Source organism: Macrobrachium rosenbergii, chromosome 12 (genome assembly GCF_040412425.1).
Source record: "Macrobrachium rosenbergii isolate ZJJX-2024 chromosome 12, ASM4041242v1, whole genome shotgun sequence".
Taxonomy (NCBI): domain Eukaryota; kingdom Metazoa; phylum Arthropoda; class Malacostraca; order Decapoda; family Palaemonidae; genus Macrobrachium; species Macrobrachium rosenbergii.
The window spans coordinates 103357321-103382844 of record NC_089752.1 but is presented as its reverse complement, the minus strand read 5'-3'; the positions used below and the strand labels follow the sequence as shown (position 1 = coordinate 103382844).

General features: G+C 36.0%; 1 protein-coding gene across 8 annotated transcripts in view; it reads right to left on the bottom strand.

Annotated features, from left to right (window-relative positions):
• Positions 1 to 25524, bottom strand: part of PNKP (Polynucleotide kinase 3'-phosphatase) — a 41084-nt gene that overhangs the window by 7460 nt on the left and 8100 nt on the right. For 2 of the 8 annotated variants that reach the window (XM_067112571.1, XM_067112574.1), the window contains exons 2-8: positions 10230 to 10360; positions 9836 to 10084; positions 9345 to 9513; positions 6374 to 6522; positions 1690 to 1852; positions 1248 to 1357; positions 412 to 555 (exon numbers count right to left, since the gene is read on the bottom strand). In XM_067112571.1, coding sequence (XP_066968672.1) covers positions 412 to 555; positions 1248 to 1357; positions 1690 to 1852; positions 6374 to 6522; positions 9345 to 9513; positions 9836 to 9994 — 894 coding nt within the window. In that variant the 5' untranslated portion in view covers positions 9995 to 10084; positions 10230 to 10360. Of the gene's footprint in view, positions 1 to 411; positions 556 to 1247; positions 1358 to 1689; positions 1853 to 6373; positions 6523 to 9344; positions 9514 to 9835; positions 10085 to 10229; positions 10361 to 15663; positions 16413 to 17471; positions 17720 to 25524 lie in introns of those variants that run through there. The other 6 variants (XM_067112572.1, XM_067112568.1, XM_067112570.1 and 3 more) reach the window with 6 other exon arrangements.

Sequence of the window (25524 nt, the reverse complement as noted above, 5' to 3'; positions counted from 1 at the left end):
TACATTTCAACTCAATGACTTCTGTTACAAGAAACTTGCAAAAATACAACAATGTAAGATCTAAGATCTTGAAGCACATTTACTGTCATCTGCTGTTAGAAATATCCAAAATAAAGAATTTAATGACCTTAATTCCATTCAATATTGTTGCTAAATCAATAACTTGAACTTCCACAATGTATTTATGTCATCAATAATCTCAACTTTCATACAGTATTGTTACTACATCAGTGCCCTTACACCGTGTATATTGTTAGTGAAAACAATTTAACTAAAGCCAGCATAATGCAAGTTATCCCATTTACCTTGTTAATAGTTTACAGTATTACCATTATACCACAAGAAATATTTGAAGTGGTTCATATTTAAGAATATATTTATTTACCTAAAATGATTACAACAACACATTACCTGTAAAGACTTCTCCATTACGCTGATACATTTCTGCCAAGAGCCAACAGTATCGCGATTAGCTTGAACATACCCTGCAGCAGCAAAGTGTGTCGATGCTAAAAAGCTCTTACCACTCCCAGGGTACCCAACAAACACTATAACCTGTTGAGTAAATAAAATTTTTCTTTTCTTGACGCTAGAAGTAATCTTTGAAAAGTTATTAAAATAGCATATCTGTTTCTTCACAAATCTGGTATTCAATACAGTAACATTTTTTTTCTAACTCCAAACCTTTTTTTTTCTTTCAACTCTAAATTCCACTCTCTACTATCATAATTATTTGTTCAAAGGCTCCACACCAATGTGCATTTAATTAAACCTTTTCATACTGCCCTAAGTTTCACCCTCTCTCTTGCGGCTGAGTGACTTCAGCCTTTTCCTTCACCTGAATGCCCAACACTTCAAAAAACCAGCCACACTAAAGTATATGGGTTCAAATGACAGAAATATGATAGATCTGGGGAGAATGAGAAATTTCAACCAAATCTTAACATCAAATCCTGAATTACTATGTACTTAACATTCCATATAGTCACTTTACAAAACCCATATGTTCTTAACATTCCATATAATCACTTTACAAAACCCATATGTTCTTGAAAGAAAACATCACTTGTTCATTACAAAAAATTACTATAATCAAATTACTGTGAAAATCAGTACATGCCATATAATCATTCAACAAAACTGTCACTAGTCCTTCACAAAATATAACTATCATTAGTTTAAAGTCAAAATCAGAATTCAAACCATGCAAAAAAATACATAAAAACACTATAAAAAGCACAACTTACCTCCAATTCATGTTTAGGCACTTTGGTGGATGGAGGGTCAAATAATGACACTGAATCATTTACAGTGCGAGGATCAAACTCAGGCATGTTGAACTTTTGAGTTTTCACCCCTGACACAAAGGGAGGAATATATTTGTTGAATAAACTCCAACTACAGAATTTTTCATGCTGTTCTCAGGATCTAATTAATTCCATGAAGTTAAGATTCACCTTAAATATTTCAATCTTTTCACAGATTTTCACTTTTTTTCAATAAAATTCTAGAAAAAACAAATACATAATTTTCTGGAATAAAATACAGTATATACTGGTACTATTTCTGAGCAAGTTGACTGTTAGTGGTTTTTAAAAATTGCCTACAAATTAAATTAAAAGTAATTTTGTAAAAAGCAGCATACTAAACCACTTGGTAAACAAGTTTGCAATTACAAGAAAAACTTACCCAGGAAATGTTCTTCTGGCGTAAAGAAGGGAATGCCAATGTTCATTGCAAATAAGCGATCACCACTGGAAAAGTCTTTCTTCTTCTTCCCTTCAGCAGGTCTTCCAGCTGCATCTCCCACATACATGCTGCTTTGTAAGTCAATTTCAATTCCTCCATTTGCCTGATGAAATTGCAGCAAAATTGTAAATCTAAAATGTCTTAAATAAAGACTGAATCTCAAATAGTGTCAAGTAAAGAAATATTTACTCTGAAAATTTAGAACTTCATGAGCATACCTGAAGAGTAAAAAAGTCACAACTATTTTAAACACTGTTCAAATATATTTAAAAATAATTTCTATTTTCCTTTATTATACAAGCCAAAACCATCTACAGAAGAATGTTCCCAGCACAAGCTGGAAATAGTCCTTGAGATTTGGTAATGAGGTAGTTAACTGGCAGGTATGTGAGGCAGGACAGGGTACCAACCATTCACATGTTGATAACCCAACACTTACCCCTTCAGCAATAGGGACTATGCAGGGATAGGTGGGATTATAATAACAAGGCTCTGGTTTGCATATCTAGGAAAAACATAAACCAACTTTCAAATCTGGTATTTTTTTCTACAAAAAAACAAACCATCAGGGTTATCTCATGAAACTGACTAGCAGTTCCAAAACCTGAATAACATGCAAGGTTGTGAACCTCTGCTGCAGCCCGTGAGCCTGCACTTACAGTGCAAGTAAAGAGACAGTCACATTCCCAAATCATGCACTTGAGCAGGCAGACCTTGCCCAGTAACCTTCTATGCAGCCTGGCATTGAAATGCAGATGCTGATAAGGCCTTCTCCAAAGTTTAAGTCAACATGTCAAATTATGCTCTTAAGAAAGTCATGGAAATCCCATCTTTCCCATTCAAAGAGCAGGAAAAGAAAGTTTGAGGGTAGTAATATCACCACCTGGGAAGGAAATGATACAACACTACACTTGCTCCCCTGGTGCATCCCCTTCTTCTCCCATTACAGAGGGGATGGAAGGAACACATCATCAGACTGAAGTCAAAAGTTGTTCTCAGTTATATATGCTGTATCCACCAAACCAGCCCAAACATGAGTTGGATTTTCAACTGGTGAGAAGGGTGCAGTGAACAGAAAGACCTTAAGTGAGATGCTATCTTGTTCAAAAGTATCTGAAAAACTATATATACAACAGCTCAGTAACCACAGGCCTACAGGTGTTCCTCCTCCTACAAAGGAACACCTGTAAGCCTGTGGTTGCTCAAATGTTGTGTAGTTTTTCCTAAACAGAGTTATGTGTTACCTCCAAGTCTAATGTACTAAAACTACTAGAATCTATGTCCCTTCCACATTAAAAGACAGGAGATTTCATTCAGAAGTGCCAAGCTCACCTTATTACACCAAGCAAGGAGGTCTGATCACTCTATCACTCTTAATGGAAACCTCCTTAATGAACACACAAGCATGGAGGCCCTCTCCTCTTCTGATTCACTCTATCACTCTTAATGGAAACCTCCTTAATGAACATCAAAAATTAGCAAAGACAAATGCTAATACACTGTATGAACACTTGTAACTGTCACAATAAAGAAAATCTGAAGGCTTCATGTCAGCATGTTTATATATGGATTCAGGATGCCACTAGAGGAAAAAAAAATGTTAAGGTAGTTGTTTCAGTATCCCTCATATATTAACTACCTACACAAAAAATATCAGCCCACTTGCGAACAATGACTCCACAGAAAAAAAGGCAAAGCTGGGTTATTGACAGGCATGTGGGTAGTGTCCAACTACTCACCACTAATCAACCTTGTTACATAGCTTCAACAGAAGTTTCCAGCTCCTGCTAGAAATACTCCTACATAAAAGGCAAGAGTTTGTATTCTTGTAAGAACAATTATCAATTATACAGACTAACTTTCTCAAGTGCTAAAGTAATTGCACCGGAATATTCATTTAATACAAATAGCCCTTTGATTGCAGCCAGCTCATTGAGCACAAAGACTTTTGGTTAAGTGTTCTAGTTAGCATATCTTCTAAAATTTTATTTCTTTGTATGAAATATTATAAAAATACTGCTCATTTGATATTTTCCATATTTTTTTAAGTCTTCTCAAATTCTCTTATTGACAACCATAAGATATATTTACAAAAATGCAAAGTCAGTTTGGATTTAATTTACATTAAAATCCTTTCAAATAACAGAAAATAATAATTGTTTGAATTACCCTCATAGGAATAACCTCCTTAGTTCCAGTTAATGCCATCAACATTTTCTCAAAATAAACATTAAGATCAACTAAAGACATCTGTACTGCACTAAACCGTCACAAAATAGCTAAAATACATGTAAAAATTCTCATACCCCCCAGTATGGAGCCCTTGACTAAAGGGTGACAGTGTCTGTCACCAAGCATGCAGGTTAAGGAACTGTCACACAAGCAAGTTTTTCTAACACCTTTTACTTCTTGCAAACTGCACTAAGTAAACAATTCAGTTTTGTTACTAACATTGTCTGCTTGAAGCCAAGTTTGTCAGCAAGATCCTAAAAGATACCAAAAACCACATCTTTTAATGAAATTCTTGGCATCAAACGTTCTATCATTATCAGCAAACACTTTAGACAGACTCTAATTCATAAGGTTTGAGATTTTCCGCCACATTCAAACTTAACAATATGCCATCAGTTCAAAAGCAAACAAGTGAAAATGTTTTCTGGAGAAATTTTACGTCAAAGTAAAATCTGACAAAACTGGTTTGCTATGTTCAAGAAAGCAGTCAATTAAATTCATATAAAAACATGTGTCTGATACTGTAATAAACATATTTCCTTTCTACAAAATATATTTTATTAAAAAATACACAGTACTGTATAAAGATATAGAAAAGAGAATAAATATCAGCAACACTTCATTCATAAATTGAATACTATAAAAAGTTAGGTAAAAGTATAGTTTACAGTAAAAAAAACTATAAAATGAAATTTTTTTTTGATAAAATTCTATTTAGATACTTACCTACTGTTAAAGTTAGTTTATATCTTCGCACCATTAGGTGTGATTGGCATTAAAAAAACAATAACGCTTGGCTAACCCACTAGGACTGTCTCTGTAATCAACTGTTTCCCACCAGGTGGAGTTGGAATGTTTATGTTCTTGTCAGAATTCTTCAAGACCACCCACTAGGATGCGGGGAGGCTGGGTGAGTTTCCACTTTAACAGTACGTAAGTATCCAAATAATGAATTTTATCTTAAAAATTTTCAATATTTAGAATGAATCTTACCTACTGTTGAAGTTAGCTGACTACCACATTGAATGAGGATGGTGCGTTAGTACAGCCAGAGAAACAAAGTTCAGCCAAGCAAACTAAAAACTTTTTAATGAGGGGTAAAAAGCTTCTTAACATTCCTGGCTGTTGTGTGATCCTTACTGGTAAGTACTGCTGCCAGATGTTGGAACATTAACATACCCCACATATAAGCTATATGATATCAGGTGTTATTATACTTCAATTTATCAATAACTACACCTTGCAAGGATTAAAGGATTTTGGTCGCTTCTTTTACACTTTTAACTACTAAATCATTTAAACTATTAGTTTAATAACCACCAGTACAGAAAAGTAATTGCTACAATCTACTGAGAAGGATCCATAAAAGGTTCATATATTTTGTCTGAGTAATACACATTAATAGTAGATCTGCACAACACACATCCTATTTATTTATAAGAAAAGCCCCAAACTGGGAGATTATCGTAATAATGAACTTTTTTATAATGTTTCTAAACAAGAAAAAAGGACACCTGGTTTAAAACAAGCCAGGAAGTTGAATACTTAGGGGACAGGGGACAGCAAGTTAAGGCTATCACTTCCTCCCAGGATGGAATGTTAGTCTGTAACATTGTTCCTTTATACCTTAAGAAAAAATTATCAACATACAATGAAAACCCAATGACCCATGACTTTAAATAAAAATTTCTAATTATTGTGGTTTAAAATGTTATGTCAAGGGTAAAAGGAAGTGCCAAACACCTGACAGCCTAGTAGTCTAATCCAGAAAACCCATATTGAAGGATGCACCAGCTAGCATGTTTGACAATTAAGCCTAACTGCTAAAAAATTAAAAACTGTACCTTTTTACAGGGGCTTAAGACTATGCACTTAACTTTCCTTAGCAGGCAGCTGTACTAATAAGTAGGAAACTAGGAGTCAACATCATGTTTTCTCCATGGCAGACCTAAGAGTAATGGAGAACATGGCTGACTTGTGCACGTGTTGCCACATCTGTGCGAAAAGGGTGAATGGAGAGACAGGCAGTTGCTGTAAGGGGATTAAGCCCTCCTGATTTGAGTCCTTTTATGCACTCTTACTGTGTCAAATGGCACTACTGTATTCTAGCCAAAACCAACTATGAGACAATTCTTTGATATTGGTTGGTCTCTTATGGAGCTCCCAGCAGGACCATAAGAGTAACTCCTTTGAGAATGGTCAGTGGCTACAATGTCAAAAGTACAGATATGTCAAAAATTAAATAAACAAAAAATGAAAAAAATGCGAAGGGAAATTCTGCAAACATGAACACTCAACAATAAATACAAAACTAATTATACACAATGTCTGCACTACAGCATATATTGGTGTATACCATGATACACCAATGTGTGCACACAAATGATATTACCTCCTTTTTCAAAAATTCCCACATTCCAGTAGCTGGCTTCCTATATGGACCTTTTCCTGTGGACACTAATGCCTGCATTGGAACTCCTAAAGCGGATATGATGTTGCTGATTTTCTTCTGTATATCTGAAGCTGTACTTTTTCCTGATGCTGCAGAAAAGACATTTTTTGTAAAAATATTTTATAATACAAACCCATCAGTTTAAATAAGCCCAAATATGAAGTCAGCACTCAAAAGAGATGCAAACTATTAATAAACCCTACATCAAAGATTACCATTCATTTTTCAATAAAAAAATAAACATTTGTTTTAACACAAAACTGATTAAATGACATGTCAACATGAGTCCTAGATTCCTGAGAAAAACTGGAGCCACAAGATAAGCCAAGACCTAAGAGAGAAAAATATACCTAGCTACCAATGTCAAGTGCTATACACAACATAAGAGACTTATTAATCCACAAGAAAATGAGACTCTTAACTTGTAATGATAAACCTACCCAGGCAAAATAGGTAAAACAAACTTGGATTAACTACCTAGCTAAGGTAAACAACGAACTGCACTTGTTTACAAAAACAGTTGCATTTACAGGTCATCAACATTGATACTTAAAAGCTCCAGTAGAAAAACTATTTATCATGACTCTTCTCCAACAGAAAAAGATCCAGAAAAGCAAAATAAAAAATCATAAAGATCTAAGAATGAAAGGGGGGGGAAAACCTTTGCACAAAGGTACCATCTGAAACTGGAAATTACAATGACAGGTATACTCAGGCTTTGGATGCATAAAGGAATTACTGGCAATCACTGGTGGCACTGGGTGCTCCCCAATGTGTTGCTGACATAAGTATGTTGCAGTTGTTCTTTATTCAGGGTCTCTCTTATAAGGCTTGATTGCACCAATAGGCTCATGTAAACTAATGGGATTTTTGTTGGAACAAAGCCAAACCAGATATTGTAATTAGTTCATTCTGCATAGCTTGATATCCTGAGTACAAAATATATCAAGTAAAGTAACTAACATACAAATCAAGAAAGTTAGTCAGTTCAGGAAATTTTGCAATGACAGTAATACAAAATCAAAGAAACTGGATCATCTCTGGCTATGCTACTGTATAAAACAAAAATCACAAAAATAAGATAGTAAACTGCAGTTTCCCAAGATACACAGACCTAAAGAAACTACTGATCCAGTGGTATATAATATCAAGGCAGGTGAGTGCAGGGGCAAGGAACCCATCCACTCATTTGACTGTTGACAACTTTTCCTTCAGCAACAGGGACAAAAGTGGGATTGGTTAAAGGTGAAATCAAGATGAAAACATTTAAGGTTTACATATGTAGAATATATATATAATTTCTTCAATTTATGATTTGTTCCTATGATGGTATAAACCTGTCTTCTATATGAAGACCTACCCCTTACGTTGGATATTTTGTCTTATGGAGCGAGAATAGCACTGTTCTAAATGAACTGGAACACATGGATGGTTCTAGACAGCCTAAAAGATCCGTCAAGAGAAATAACCAACTGGTCCTCCTGTGGAAGACACAAAAAGGTTGGTCATAAACTCTCAACACAAACCTACAGCTTTTCTCAGAGCTTTAATCCCAATGAAGGGGGTCGATGAGTGGCATTTCTTCTACAGGAGAAGGAAATGCTATCTGAGTCCAAATAATGCATGAAATAATTCAATATAGTTATTTCCAATCTGATTACAATGTATACAGTCTAAGAAATTAGCATGAAAGTACAGGAAAAACAGCAAACCAAACTGTGGCCGCATAATATAATGCTGCACTGAATTTTAAGGTCACTACCATCATCACTGCTTCCAGTGCCATAAGACACAGAGGGTTAGTGAAATTCCACCACTCATGTCTTTCCTGGTTTGCTATCTTCCACAAATCTCCAGCCTCCCTTCTCATAATTCTTGTCCAGGAAAAAATCTGCTCCATTAACAGCCATGCTCGGTTTAAAGACAGAAAAAGATGACCGGCTATAACATTTCTGTGATTAAGCACATTCTAGGTGTGCGGTTCCTAGCCGAAACAAAGGTAAGGATTCAGTCTATGCATGGGTATCACTCAGTACATTTCTTTGCTAAACTGTCCATGATTTTTGTTTTGGCATATGGTGCAAAACAAGTGTACTGCATGAAAGTCATCGTGGTCCCAAAGAAGGCTAGAGGTACCAGCAACGCTGTGCCTGTTGTGGAGGACATTGTCCCTCTGAGCAAGTCCATGGGCTTGGAGGTCTGTGAAAATGAAGTAGAGTTAGTGGAGGAGCACAAAGCAGAGTTCACCACAGAATTGCAAGACCTTCAGAGAAGCAGCAACAGACAACAGCTGAAGAAATGTCTTCAGAGGAGGAGGAAAGGAAGATGTCCCTAGTTCATTTTTACCCAGACAAAACTGTAATTACAGTACTGTGTGTTATAAACCTGCTGAATGACCTTGCTACAGTATATCTCACTTTAGGTAGCAGTGGAAAGACTGAAAAGAGAAACAGCCCTAGAAGAACAGTTGCCTGCCATTTTTCTAGAAGGGGACTCTTCTTCCAAACAATAACATCTCACCACCTATTCATCAATCTCACCACCTACTACATACACCATCAATTGCAATCTCAACTGCAGGTAAAGCCAGATCAAATTTTCCTTCCTTGGCTTCTCTGAGATAATCAGAATTCAAATTATCCCAAGACAACTCTTTTCATGATAGATTTTGTCTAATTTTATTAAATAATCAGTAAACCTCTTTCACATGGGGCAAATTTAAATTAAAATTATCTATCATTATGATTTTGTATTCATAAAAGACTGGTAAAGTTATAGGGATATTTTAGAAAGTCAGGCAAAAAGCAAAAATTACATTAGAAAAGTAAAGAACAAGGAAGACTTATTCACTGTTTCAGATCTCACTACAAGCTTTGAAAGACAAAACTGAAAATCTTTAAGTTAAACTAACCAATCCCTGCTTGATTTGTGAAGATGATTAATTTATATCCTTCTTTATGAAGCTGTTTCAATTTTCCTGGTACCTCTGGAAAAATGATCTTCCAGTCATCTGTACTGACAGCAAAAACCCTGCCAGATTTTGTAGTTATCAAAGTGCCATCCATATCATATCCAGCAACCTGAAAAAAAATTAATTCCTTCTAAAAAGGATAAACATTGAGCCTGAGTGCAAAAAGGATTATAGTCAATGTTGTAAAAACTAAAAGTAAATATTTGCATGGAGTTCCAAATCTGGCTATATGACCATACCAGATTTTTAAACAATGTATTTATACTGAAAATGTTCCATATGAAAACACACTGTCAGCATTAATTTACATTAAATGAAAAATTCTCATAAAGAGATAACATACAGTCAGTTTGACATGCAGCTCCTATTTGCTCACACATTTTTAAACCAGAGAGAGAGAGAGAGAGAGAGATTGTGTGAAATGGACTTACCTTTGAACTACCTTCCATATCTTTGTTTAAGACTAACAATGAATCATCATATAATGATTCCCATCCATTGGCTGCTACAGCCCCATTTCCCCGAGCTTTCTTTGAAGAGTCATCCATGGTGTCTTTACTATTCCGTTTGGTCCCAGCACGACGTGGCATGTCTTCTCCAGAAAGCCTTTCACTTTTAAGCACTGAATTTATAGGTGGAGGTTCAAATTCTATGATATGCTGGTGCTGCCCTAAAAGAACCTGTTTGGAATTTCACATAAAAAGAGTGAGATCTAAAGTCTTTACAAAGGTAGTGCAGCTGCTAAATATGTGAAGTCCATAAGACAATAAACAAAAGACCAGATCTGGAAATACCACAGAATTCCATATGAGCCAATCAACTTACTTCAAGAATGTCTCTGTGCTTGAGAACTGATGTATTGCCAAAATGAAGTGGTTTACCATTAACACCTGAAGTATTGGCCCCAATTTGTCTGACAGTGACTGTATATGTACTGTAATCTGCTAGCAGTTCAACTGGAAAGCAAAAGAATTATGTTCAGTACAGAACATGAACAACGATTTACTTCAATAAAATGACAAGAATTCTCTTCAAACTTCACAGTATGCTTGTGTATTATGTAGTATATATATGTGTGCAATATTAAAAGTTTAAAGAATGAAGGAAATCACAGCATGTCAGTGAAATATTAAAAAATTAAAATCAATACAAAATTTCATGCAAAAATCTTTAAACCACACTGAAAAGTGGCTTTCCAATAAAATTGTCTATATACTATTGTATCATTATAGGGGTCAAACATATCAAATTTTTAAGGTAATTAAAATTTTTTCTTCATAAACAAACCAGAGCCTTTTTAATACTCCACAAGTTTATTACAGGCAGAGCTTGGTAATATGTGGGCATCTAGTAGCAGGAAGGTACGTGGCAGGGTGCTTCCCACACACCTGTTGGTAACTCAGCACTGTTTCCTCTGGCAATCAGAGCAATTACATGGGGTTGGCTGAGATGGATTATGGTATAATGCTCTAGAGAATTTTGTATTTTTTCCTAAAAAATACAAACCACCAACTTTTAATTTGGATACTTATTCCTATGGCAGGAGGATCATTTTATGGAATTGAGTGGCAGTTTCAAAAGCTTGGAGAACTTAAGATGTGAACCTCTGCTTTTTCCCATGCGTGTGCATTCATTGTGAAAGACTGGAAGAACAGTCAAACACCCACCATCCAGCAGACATCTGAATCAGCAAGTTCAAGGAGGTTTCAAAGCAGTTCTTGTGTTGACAGGAACAACCAACTTGATTTTAGCAGATCATCATTAGTATCCTGTCTCTCCTGGAGAAATTCAGGATCTCATTTGCTCACTTCAGTGGCATCTGAAGCAGGGCTAGTAGTCTACCTCAAATCCTCCAACACTACCTGTTTCCCTAATCTGGGAAGTGAAGGAAAATCTTATATGGTGGTTGGACGACAGGAACCCCGCCCCCTTCCCGAGGTGCTTCTCTTCCCAGATGCATCCCGTTATGGTGGGGCGCATAATGGTGGACAGTTCCAAATACAGTATGTAGATGAGAGAAGGCAACGTAACAATTTCAGGCTCCATAGGAGAGGTTTAAAGGATGATATTGATGCTGAAAATGTCATGAAGTTTTTAGAAACTACTGATATTTTTTTTTGCTTGTTCCTACACACATATAAACCTATGTTCATTACATAGGATTTAGCCTGTGAAAACAAGACAGAATGGCCAATTAAACTTACTGACAAGGTAGTTACCTACTGATAGGTAGGTTCATATAATTTAAGGTATGTACTTTGCATTTTTCCTATTATACAAAAGAAGTCCATATAATCTCACGTCTTAATACACCCAACATCTGTCTGTTGCTGGTTAAGTACCTTGTTACCATGCTTCAACTACCAGACCAGCTTTTGCCAAAGGCATAACCATATTAATAAGGAGAAAAATACAAATTATCTTAAATTTATGGTACTGATGTGTTATATTAGGCTACTAGGAGTTTGTTATGTTAATGCAATATGACATTCTGTAAGGTCAGATGTTTTCTTTGATAACTGTCAATGACTAGAGGTGATAGGTTGAAGGTTTCTGCAGTGCCCAAACTCTCAGTTTGGCTGTAACGAATGGTGTTCGTTAATTGTTAGTAATTTTCATAGCATAAGAACAATTACGCTAATTTTACAGTGCAGCATATTACAGTTTTGAGTACTTTGTATAAGAGGATCTGGTTTATTACAATACATATTTACTACATAGCAGCTCATGAATATAATTTTTGTACCATTATAGGTGAAAACTTATTCCTAAGTGAAATTATTAAAAACTCTTCTTTCACTGGTTATGTAAAACTTAGCTAAATGGAGTAGGATAATTTTCAACCAAGTTTTGACATACAGTAATACAATGAAAATTATATTTGCACTGTTAGCTATCCATCTCTGTTTTTTCTAGATGTCACATGTTACTTTGAGATGTAGGGGACCTTTATGGGTTTTCCAATGAGGTGCTAGTTTTCAGTACAGTGTGTACAGTATCAAGTTTATTAAGATGGTCTTTTTTGATTATTGCATAACATTAACCAAACACAATACATGTTGTATCTTGAAACATGAAGATGCTTGTGTTAAGGATTATTTGCCTTGTAAATGTCTTGCCATAAGGTACTGGAGGGTATACAGTAAGTGATGTGTAATATAGATTTATTCCATTAAGAATATTGCCTTAATACAAGGGGAGCAGTTCTGGTTAGTGTAGGATGTTAAGAGATCCCATCCCCAAGGGTAGGCCTTCTCAAACATGTACTTCCAGGAGTGTTCTTGTCTTTGATTGCTCATTACCCACAAATAGTCTCAGACCATAATACTTATGATATACAGACTTCTGTTGTTAAACTGACTTATAAACAAATCATCTTTTCAATGTTATTTGCATTCCATATATGCTGTTATGTTGCAGTTGTATGCCAGGTAATCTGTGTTTATCAGTGCCTAGTCCAGTATCTTTCCAGATACAATTTATGCATTAAGAGGGGTATGCCAGTACAAAACTGGTGTCTGGTATGACTATCTGCTGTCTGGTCTAGCAGTGCTGGTTCAGAGGAAGATGATGCCCATGTCTGAGGAATTAGCTCACTTTTGTAGCAGTATATACATCACCATCCCAACTCCCACACAGCACAAATCCTATGTTCTAAGCAGGGACTTTTGTACAGTACACAAGGAAATAATTGACTATCCCCATTATGGTTTGGGCTACGAAACCTTCCTTTGGGGTCTCCTTTTCTTGCACTTCACCGGAAATCCCTTACTGATTTCCCCCTCCCCCGAAGGGGATCTGGTGTTGAATCTGAATATTATCCACACTCCTGAGCACTAAGGAACCTTTCTGATTGCTTCTCAATTTCTGGAGAATCGTAGAGGTACCAAGTTTGGACATATGTGACATTAGGTTTTGTTTGTCTTGGGGAAACCTGATCAGTTCACGACCTCTGAGTGTTACATGGACCATTATTTCTACAGTCTCTCTCTCTCTCTCTCTCTTTCTTTCTTTTGACTTTCCTTTCCTCTGCAGACGAACCTCTATGATAACCTTCTTTCCAGTCAGGTATTCTTCTCCCAGAATCGGTTCCAGTTGACACTACTTCTCCATAAACTATGGGATATTTTTTTCCCCCTTCATCCTTTGGAAGAAATTAAATATATCCCACAACTGTCATTTCATGGAAGAATCCCCTTTCTTCTGGCTACATTAGCTCATCTTCAGGATGAGGTGTGCCGTGATTTCCTTTTGTTTACCGTTCCATACTTATGATCAGTTATTCATTCCCTTCCTTTGGGTTTGAGGGGATCCTGACAAGGAAGTTTCTGATAATGCCTCTTCTGCTTTCTCCCTAGAGCAACAACCTAGGTGAATGTGAGCTTGGCACCTCTCCTTCTGACCCTGTGTCTTTTCAGTTGAACCCCTAGTCTTTTGCCAGTGGGAGACCTGGCTTTTGGATCATACCAACTGCATTCAGGCGATACTAATATTTTAGGTTTCAAGGGCAAGGCTATGGCTGACAAGTTTCCTTCTTCTTTCTACATGAAAACACCTATAGACCCTTGGATGCTTTCCCCCAAACCATTGGTGGTTATTCAACCTTTGTGTAGTTGTATCCTGCTCCTTATAAACAAGTTTGCATCCAGTGTACGGTGCACAGTTGGTGAAGCGACTGCTTGAATCATTTACATGCACACCTGAGAGGCAGTCAAAAGTTCAAAACACAGGGCCTTGAACTGTACTGACCCTTGCAGATGAAGCAGAGATACCTCCTGAGAAGTCCTGATGATTGGGTATATGGAAATACACATCCTTCATATCTATCAAAGCATGTTTCTGCAGTTGATACTCCTCTCTTAGTTGTATATTTATGCTGTGATATATATTAACTTGCAACTATATAGAATAATAAAGCTTTTAGGCTTTGATATCTTTTTTATCTCCCTCCAAACTTAAAACATTAATGTTTTGAAAGCTAAACCCAAATCTAACAAGGCCAGATTAAGATAAATTCTCGATACAACTGAATAAGAACTATAGCCTATTGGCATTTCAAGATTTACTGACAGTAAATGTTGGAAAGTTAGGAGAAAAAGTCCCAATTCAGAGTGCCACCTGGTAGAGCTAGGCTGAGGTAGGAATGATAGGCTAGGATATCAAGTTAAAAAATATTTCACAAAGGGCAAGGGTATCTTGTCAATTTATTCCCAGTTCTAACTCTACCAATAGCTTAGTCAGTAAAACTGAAGACTACTGCTGTGGCCTAGTTCCCGCCACTTGCCAAGTGTAATATATTTACCTCCTTCTGCTTATACTTTTGTTTGGTATTTCTAAGTAATAGCTCCGCATGGACTATATGGAATGGTTCCATGAATACGAAAGTCATTAGGGAGTCATATGTTCAAGAAGGGATTGGAATGGAATGGAATATAGAATTTTGGCCAAAGGCCAAGCGCTGAGACCTATGTGGTCATTCAGCGCTGAAATGAAAATAGAGCAGAAAGGTTTGAAAGGTGTAACAGGAGGAAAACCTCACAGTTGCACTATGAAACAATTCTTAGGAGAGTCAGGAAAGTAGGAAGGAAGAAAGTAAATATGAACGGAGGTACAGCAAAAGGAATGAAAGGGGTTGCAGCTAGGGGCCAAAGGGAAGCTGCAAAAAACCTTAAGTAATGTCTACGGTGCACCACATGAAGTGTACTTACAGCACTAACCCCCTACGGGATCAAGAAGGGACTGGCTAAGGAAATCTATTATAAAAAGGAACCATACTAACCTAACATACTAACTTAACCTAGTAGGCCATGTTACTTAGGCAGGGTCTCCACCCCTCTGGTAAAAAATACACTTTTTAACAAAAGTTCCCCCATAACACTGCACCTGAGCAATAGCATTCCAGGATGGGCCCATACAAAAACATAATCAGTTCTGGGGTTAATTACAGGTTAATTACAGGCGACCAACAAAAAATAACAGTAAATTGTTGATAAGCAACCAAAATATTATAAGAAAAGCCAATTTTAAAGGAAACACCCGACACAGAGCTAATGCTTAGTTATACCTTTTGCTTATATTTGTCTTTTGTTTGTATTTATATTCACTGTCTATTGTTTAAGTTTTTATGTTAATCCCCATGGGGCTGGTACTAAACACAGCACCTATTTTGCATATAATCTGATAAATACCAAACCAAAAGGCACATTAGTAGTCTTCAATTTTACCAATTAGCCTAGGTGTAAAAAGCAGACTAGCTTACCTTAGGGCTGTGATGGGGATAGGGTATAAATGCATTATTACTACCCTCCGGACTATGCCAAAGAAACTTTTGCTCACTAGCTTTATTAGGCTCTATCCAGAGGCCAGGCTAGTCTACCAGCACAAGAGCATTGGCTAACACTATGATGATGCAGAATACAGTGCTTAAGACTACCTACTTGAGAACACTCTTTAGGTCACGCCTAAACTTTAGAACAATCTTACAATACTATACTTGAATGGTAAAGAATGTAACGCTTCAGCTTTTTCTCTATTGTAAACTTGTTCTTGCCTGACCAACTGATTGCTAGAGGTGGTGCAATCCGTCACCAAGGCAGCAAAGCGTATCAGGCCGATGAACAAAAGATTCAGATAAACTAGAATTGTCTGCATACAATATCATGGTTCTTGATATGTGTAAACAATGGTAAGATACTTTATACTATAACTATGGGTACTGGTCTAAGGTTGTCATCTAGTATAGCTTATTGCAGCCATGCGTACCTTGACTCTTAGAACATCTCTTGTCTTTGATTTTTGTTTCTCTTGAGCGCCCAATGATACAGTTTCGCCCATTTGACAGTACAATGGGAGCATGTAAGTCTTTCAAACATTTTAAAATGCATCTTTGAGCCATCTCAACTTTTTATTCAGACGTTTACGCCGGATATGTTTAAAGAAACACTGCACTCAGTCTCATGTCAACCTTCCCAAAGGCTTCATGTATGTAAACAAATCGTATTGTTCAGTACGGCAAGATCAGAATACCAGTACTAGAAACATGCTGTTGCTAAAGTAATGTCTCTTTTTAAGATTATTTTAGTATTTAAATTTTGTAAAAACGTATTTTCACGTCCAATTATAAATAAATATTTAGAAATAGTCTTAAAAATTATGAAGTAAACGACACTTCATGGATACGTTCAACTTGTTCAAGATAGTTTACAATACCGATGTTAAATGTCAAAATTAATTCATGCATCCGTAAAATAACATACTATATCAGACAATGACTCAGAAGCCTTAGCCTTCTATCACGGAGCACTATTAGTAAGACTGGCACAAATACTTTAAAGCAAAATGTGTGACTCAAAGGTGACGTCACGGTTACTGGTATACCTGCGTATCGACCTCCTGAGGTCGAGTAACATTGCTAAAGCATGACTGACTAGTACCTGTGCTGTGAGTGGGTGTTTTAATCGTCCCGATATTCATGAAGTCTCGATTGGTTGGAATTCCAATCCCGAAACTTGAACAATTGCTAGAAGAGAATGCTTTCCCATAATATTTTACCTAATAAATATTTTTTTAATTAATAGATTATAAGTTCCTCATTAATCATTTCAAAATATGTACTAGTGTGCATGAGTGAAACACAACTGATTGTTAATTGGAGAATGCTGCACTACAGGGAGTGCTCAAGATACTCATTCAAATTATCTAATAAAAGATTTCGTTTGGTTTTTAGGTCCTACATATACCAGAACATGAAAGAATAAGAGAAACGGCATCGCCAGAAACAGTTCGGAAAATTCTTTGGGAAATGAATGTAAGTGTCAAATGGAGTCCATGACAGGCTTGAAAAAATCACTCAAGTCCATTTTTCAGTAAATCACGGATTAAAGCCTCCAAACACAAAATGAGTTACCGCATGAAGTAATGGTGACATTAGCCTTGACTCAGGAAGTTTTGAGCACAAAATGTTACAATTATTTAAGAAAAATGAAAGGCTATACCATGCCACGTGAAACCATGCTAAAATGAAATGCAAAACAGTTTTACTACGTGTACAAGTAAGGAAACACTCACCCCAGTTGTCACTGACTTGTGTGGGGTGGCGTGGATTCGCTGGACTGGTTTAAAATCGGCCTGCGGTTTGCCCAACCGCTTCTGTATCGACATTCGTAATTTTGTTGCCGGCTATTGACTTGCAAGAAGTTTCTCATCAGAACCTATCCAAATTTTCTACTACATCATAAATGTTGTGGGCAAATCCTTCGGGTTTCACGTAATAATGGAAAAGAAGTGCCCTTCTCAGTTCTGGACTTGATATCTCTATTACAGTAGCTCTACTGCTTTCTTGGTTGCGTCTTGGCTTTAATTGCTCGTTACACCAAGATAAATATCACCACTACTGGCTGATGTACAACGGCTATTCTCGCTTCAACTTCAGGAAAATGACACCAAACATTTTCCTGTTTATTTACATCACAATATAAGCATTTTCAAACTTCTTAGTTCAAAATCAAGTTCCTGGGCAAAATAAAATATACTGTAACAGAAAACATGTACATCAGTGTAGCGTAGTAAAAGTTAAAAAGGAAAAGGCAAGATTTTTTGTACCAGTGTCAAGGGAAACTAATCTCATTGCTTTCTTATGGTGGTCATGCTAGCGACAAAAAAAAAAAATAGTAAGTAATTATAAGCTAATTGGCAACTAGACAAGAGTGAGTAAACAACGAATTATTCGAGATTCTACTGGAGCCTTTCTTAGTGATCATTTTCTTTTTAATTTTTGAATGACAAAAATACAATGAAGGATTTAATTCGTGGAAGGTGCTCATTAAAAATTTATATTACCTTTATTTAAATGCGTTTTTGTTTCGTCACTGAAGTAAAGCAATTTGATAAGAACAGTTCGAGTTTTCCGGGTCCGTATTCCTTAGGACATAAATGTCATAGAGGAATGACTTAAGAATATTATAAAAGACACGGGAGGTGAAGCCATTTTGTGAAAAGAATTTTTCTTCGAACTCGATTTCCTAATAAGGATTTGCAATGGAGGAAGTTATTCTACACGCTACAGAAACACGTTTAAAAAAATGGTCTGCTATCCATTTCAGGGACCGCGAGTCTCGTTTTTCTCAAACATCTTTCAAACTAATTATTTGATCGAAATGGCGCTTTGACACAGTGTACAAGACACCCCCGCTAATTTTTGGTAATATAGTGCATTGTCGAATGCTGTTAGTTTAGGCAAAGTCGGATGAGTCAGCAGGATTAATCTACGCTCGAACGTCTGCTATCTCCCATAGACAGGAAAGGGGGGCGGAGATGGGGAGGCCAGGAAAGTGAGTTGAGGGAGGGGTTAGGAGGGGAAGGGGGAGGGAGGGACGGGATGGGAATAAAGGATTTTCGAATGCATAGTTTGGCGATGCTTGGCAACACCATGTAAGTCAAAAGTAAACACCTTAACTGAAACCATTTGACAGCGCACTATATTATCAAAAATTAGCGGGAGGTGCCTTGTACACTGTGTTAAAGTACTATTTAGCTCAAATAATTAGTTTGAAAGATATTTGAGAAAAACGATGACTCGCGGTCCCTGAAATGGGTAGTAGTTCTGCTTTCTCTCCATGGTAAAGGAAATTTTGTCATGTTGCTTATTTGTGTGACTCTGCATCGTTTTTTTTTTTAAAGTAACATAGGTGTCATTTGAACTCAAGGAAATTATTCAGCCAGAGAAGGGTGAGCCCAGTGTCAATCCCTCTCATTATATGTAAAATTAACATCATTCATTGTAAACGTAATAAGCTTTTAGTTGTCTGTAAAAGGAAACTATTGTGCTGGCTTTGTCTGTCCTTCCGCACTTTTTTCTGTCCGTGCTCAGATCTTAAAAACTACTGAGGCTAGAGGGCTGCAAGTTGGTATGTTGATCATCCAGCCTTTTGCCTCAGTGCAGCCCTCTTTTTTTATTCTATTTAAGGTTAAAGTTAGCCATAATCGTGCATCTGGCAACAATACAGTACAGGCCACCACCGGGCCGTGGTTAAAGATTCATGTGCCGCGGCTCATACAGCAGTATACCGAGACCCCCAAAAGATAGATCTATTTCTGGTGGCCTTGATTATACGCTGTACAGAAAACTCGATTGCGCTGGAGAAACTTTGACACATTTTTTTACTTGTTTGAAGTTATTCTCCAGTTAGTATCGGATCTTTTAATAATAATAACAGATGTAGTATCAGAATTACATAGTGCTCACACAAAAAGGATATTTAAAATATATATGTGTGTGTGTGTGTTTCCACCTCTGATTTTATGAAATATCAATTTAATGTATGGTACTGCAAACTCCATGCGCTAGCAACTTTCACTGAGCTAGAGAGTGGCAGGTACCATTGTTTATTTTTCCAGTACAATTCAGGACTGAAAAGCTTCATGGGCATTGGGCTCAGGCAGAAATGCCCATCTGCCATTCCACGGGCATTTTCCCTCACCAAGTGTTCCACAACCCTTTAACGAGGCCTCCTCTTCCTTAAGGTACGATTTATCTGCTAGCCCGCGTTGCTGACTTCTATCACTGTGGCAGTCCTCAGTAAATAACAGGTAAAATAAGAATGTTGTTATTCCCTGCAGGCATCCCCTATTAGAGAAGACAGCTTGGGGTTGATATATATATATATATATATATATATATATATATATATATATATATATATATATATTTATATATATATATATATATGTATATATGTATATATATATATATATATATATATATATATATATATACTATATATACATATATATATATATATATATATATATATATATATATATATATACATATATAACAACATAAAACTCTAATGAACCTTAAGTAACAAAGAACAATCAACAGAAATTTTGCGTATCCACGCGCTGCCATTTTTGTCAGTATCGAACTGTTGGTGTTTTAACTCTTCTTTTTTTTTACGTGTTGCAATGACTGTTTTTCCCGCAACGGAAATTTTCATTGCTTTGATCATCATATTTCCATTTCAGAATAAGCTACGTTCTAGAGACTTCATTCTCGCTCTGCATTTTGACTTGAGTCATTGCCAAAAGGAAATTTTTTATTTTGTGTACACCAGAGGTATTTCATATTGCTTAAACACGGGCACACCCACGCATATATATGTATATATATATATATAGATATATAAATATGTGTGTGTGTTTGCGTGAATATATGTATGCGTGTTTGTGTATAATCTAATTCTGTTCTCTGGAATTCAGTAGCAGGCGCTCATCAAATAGGTATGTTTACCAGTTCCAACTAGTTCCCGCTTTTTTCCGCGTTTTCTCGTGCGTTCACGTTTGTCTGCGCGTGCGCCGATCATTTACACTTGTCCTTCCAAGTAATGCTCGAGGCGTGAAATTATTCATTGCGGCAGCAGAGGGACACGTGTGCTTACCATGGAAAGAAAAGTTTCATACCTAAAATAACTGCTGTGCTGTTTTACCCGTTAATGCTATTTTGATTTACTCGAAATGTACAAAAAGTGCAAAAACAGGACGTAGCATATATAAAACAGCGAGAAATATTAAAAACTTAGACCAATACACTAATACGTATGTTCATAAATATCAATGTAAGTAAGGATTGAGAAGGATTGCCGCGGGGCTTGGGAATGTAATTTCCTTAGACCAGGAAAATGGAAACCTTTTATGTTTTTATTTGTTATATTCTTTATTATTCCCACAATATAATCTGGCCTTTCCTTTATATAGGAAAGTGTGGGTGGGTACGCCTCTTCAACCTTGTAATCAGGTATGCAATCGCTGCCACAAAGAGAACAGGAAGTGTGTGTGTCTATATATATATATATATATATATATATATATATATATATATATATATATATATATATATATATACATTATAGGCTATGTATATACACATATACAATATATATACATATATATATACATATGATTGCATATTTAATTATATAGTGTAAAGGGTTTATCACTGGATATTAACAAATTCTGTAATATAGAGGACATTAATCTAAACAGTTAATGTTTGATTGGTTTTAGGTCTAAAACCAAACACACTCACACGGACACAAACGCACGCACACACACACATATATATATATATATATATATATATATATATATATATATATATACATATATATACTGTATATAATGTCAAAACCACAATGTCCTCTTAACTTTTCGATTCTTTTGCACTTTTTGGATTCACCTGTTACTACAAAGCCTCAAGATACAGATGAATAACCAAGTGAAGAATTCTGACGTCCCGAGCAGGAACCGAACCCGCATCCAGTACACCAGAACGAGGTCACGTTAGACCACCTTCACGTAGTACCATGCTTATCCGAAAAGTGTGAAGAATTCGTGCTGTTAAGAGGGCAATATGTTTATGGCAGTTACCTCAATATCTGTAAAAAAAAAAAAACGTGATGATAGATTCTATACATGCAGAAATATATATATATATATATATATATATATATATATATATATATATATATATATATATATATATATATATATATATATATATATATATATATATATATTCACCTATGGATCTTTTACCTTCAGAAACTTTTCTGGACGAAACCATTAGCCCCACGACCTATTCCAACTTCTCTGCGACCCACAACAGACGACTAACGCCAAAAGATACTCATTGGCTTTTGATGAAGCGCAGTGTAAACCTGTCTTCTCGTTTTCTGTTATAATAATGCGAAAATATAATTTTTCTCAGAGATTATTAATGATAAAAAATACCCTGCTTTACGTTCAATTTTTAGTTTTCTGTAAAAGAAAACTATTGTGCCGGCTTTGTCTGTCCGTCCGCACTTTTTCTGTCCGCCGCCCTCAGATCTTAAAAACCACTGAGGACAGAAGGCTGCAAACTGGTATGTTGATCATCCACCCTCCAAACATCAAACATTCCAAATTGCAGCCCTCTGGCCTCAGTAGTTTTTATTTTATTTAAGGTTAAGGTTTGCCATAACCGTACTTTCGGCAACGATATAGGATAGGCCACCACCAGGTCGTTGTTAACGTTTCATGGGCCGCGGCTCATACAGCATTATACCGAGACCACCGTAAGATAGATACATTTTCGGTGGCCTTGATTATACGCTGTAGCGGTTGGACAAAAAACTCGATTGTGCCGATGAAACTTCGTCACATTTTTTACTTGTTTATTCTATTTTTCCATTTTTTTGATTTCGCCACCTAAGTTGACAATGACTAGAGAACACTTACATTTAATAAAACTCCTGTTTTGTGTGAGCGGGTTATAATCTTCAAAGACTAATAACAGCGATATTGCATAAATAAACAAACAAATGAAATAAGAATGCACGATCTCATAGGGAGAAAATCCATTTGCATGGAAATAAAAGGTTACATGTAGTTGAAATAGCTATAGAAACCGCGATAAACAATTGTTATGGGTCAATAAGTCTGATATAAGTACACCCATACTTTCACAGCAAGAGCAAGGCAGAAAATCATTATGGGGAATGGTGCTATATTGTGTTAGCACGAGCATTTCAATTCTGGATAAATACAAGAAAATCAATTAGGGAACAATTTTCCCCGTACAAAATTTTGGGTGATTTAAAAAAAAAATCGTAGGTGGTGCATGGTGCTTTCAAAAGTAGTTGGAGTGGCTGAACAGCAAGACAGAGAGATCCAGACATTAAATGAGACCAAGTACAAGGATCTGAATATGCAACAGGTAAAAAAAAAAAAACCTAAGTTGCACAGAATCAATAGTTAGACAGGTTGGACAGCTACTTGGAATGTAGGAAGCGGGAATGGATGTAAAGTAAAAGGCTAAGCAGTTGGGGCGCAGCTAGGGGTCGACGGAACGTTGCAAACAAACTTTAGTCAAATCTCCGGTGCACCTGACAAGGCTGGCCAGTCCTGACCCGTTCCCGCCGCTTGAAAAGGGACAAGATGAATGAATGAGAAAATGCAGGAGAGACAGAGAATTCCACCGCAGAGAAGTGATTGAATAAAAGATAGGTCTAATCGGTCGAGCCTCGGGTTTGTTCAACATGTGCGCAAGAGTGTGGTTATCTCATCTATAACCTGAGTTGAGGTCTTCTCTCTGCATAGCAGCAAATCCTGGTGGTCGGGTACATATAGTCATTGGTTACAACGATGTCTGTAACCCAACACGATAAGACCCACACTTCCTACAAAAGTGAATGGGAAAGAAACTGTATTTTCCACATGAGGAGCGTAAGAGAAGTGGCTTCAAAGATCCAAAGTACAGAGCAATGAACTCAATGAGGCCGGAAAATTGAATAGGGAGATCTGGGTTAGAAACTTGAGAGAGAGAGAGAGAGAGAGAGAGAGAGAGAGAGAGAGAGAGAGAGAGAGAGAGAGAGAGAGAGAGAGAAATCTTTTTATACAGTGTTTCGTTGTGTTTTAAGGTAAAAGCAGAGATTTATGGCTTCTTAACATCTTATTATACATTCTAGGGGTGCGCTATACCATGAAGCCCTGAGATAGTGTTTTGTCTACAAAAACTATATCTTACACGAGCGCACTTATACATGGGTACAAATAATTACATGGATATAAACACACACACACACACACACACACACACACATATATATATATATATAAATATTGTCACAAAATGATCAAGTACGTGGTTATTACACAACTATTAAAACCAAACTTGCAATAGGCCTAAGGAGCTTGGTGTCAACGGCAGAGTTCCAATGTTGCCAGAAAAACTAAAAATTTTTTTTTGCTCATATATTTTCCTGTTTGAAATGTTTAAAGGTATTTCTGATCTACCTCATTTGGACTTGAGAGCACATTTTCAATATACTTATAAATAATACCTGGTTCCTAAAAAGAAAGGACATATGAAATGATGCTTTTGTATGCTCTGTATCATTGCAACCTTAGTGTCTGAACTGTTGAGCTTTGCTGAAAATATTTGAAGTATTTTGTAAAAGAAATAATTCAACTCTGCATTATGCTAGCTATGTGATAAATCTCTATGGATATCTAATTTAAGATTTCTGTCATAATATTCAATCGTTATCTCGTCATATTACGTACTGAATGGAATGAAATCGATAAGTAGTACCCGTATGCTCAAAAGTGATGCTACATGAGTGCATAGAATTTTGTTCAAAATTCACTAACTGACAATCTAAATATTCCATATTTATCTATTATTTGATTACGAAACACATCGATTTTATAAAATAAGGCCAAAGTATGTTTCATAAGAGTAAGATCTCTCATGCTGCATCACATTTAAGTATGACTGTACTAAATATAGTTATGATAACTGAGTAAATTAATTATTTTTATCATGACTACAGGTAATAATAAATATGATAGTTTATTCATGACACTATCAACCTCGTTTATTATACTAATACTAGTTAATATTCTTGAGTATGAAGTTAGAGGCAGTATCAATAGCGAGGGATACATAGGACTACTGGTCCTATACCCAGAGAAAACTTTAAATTTGGTATTGCTTTTTGCATGTATTATTTTCCTGTTTTCTTAATTGTCATTTTCATTTTTCATTCACATGATTTTCACTTGTGGTGTTTTGTTTTGTTGGTTTAGTGGCTGTTTTTTTGGATGTAATGATATTTATGTAATATATATATATATATATATATATATATATATATATATATATATATATATATATATATATATATATATACATATATATTTTTTTGTGTGTGTGGGTATGCATGGGTTTCGATATACGTATATGTATTGTTTAAATTCCAAAATCTTTGTATATATATATATATATATATATATATATATATATATATATATATATATATATATATATATATATATACACTATGTGTGTGTGTGTGTGGTTATACATGGGTGTTGATATAAGTATATGTGTTGTTTAAATTTCCAAAGTGTCCTTGTTGTTGCAAGTTCATTGTTGTTCAAACGCGCTACCTGTTACCATGACGCGAAAGCAAAGTCCGTGTCTTCGGAAGAGCTGCAATCTGGTTCCAGGAATAGACCTAACCGGTTTCCCGTTGAGTATGGGGCGCTGTTACTGTGGGAACCTGTATTGATTACTTTA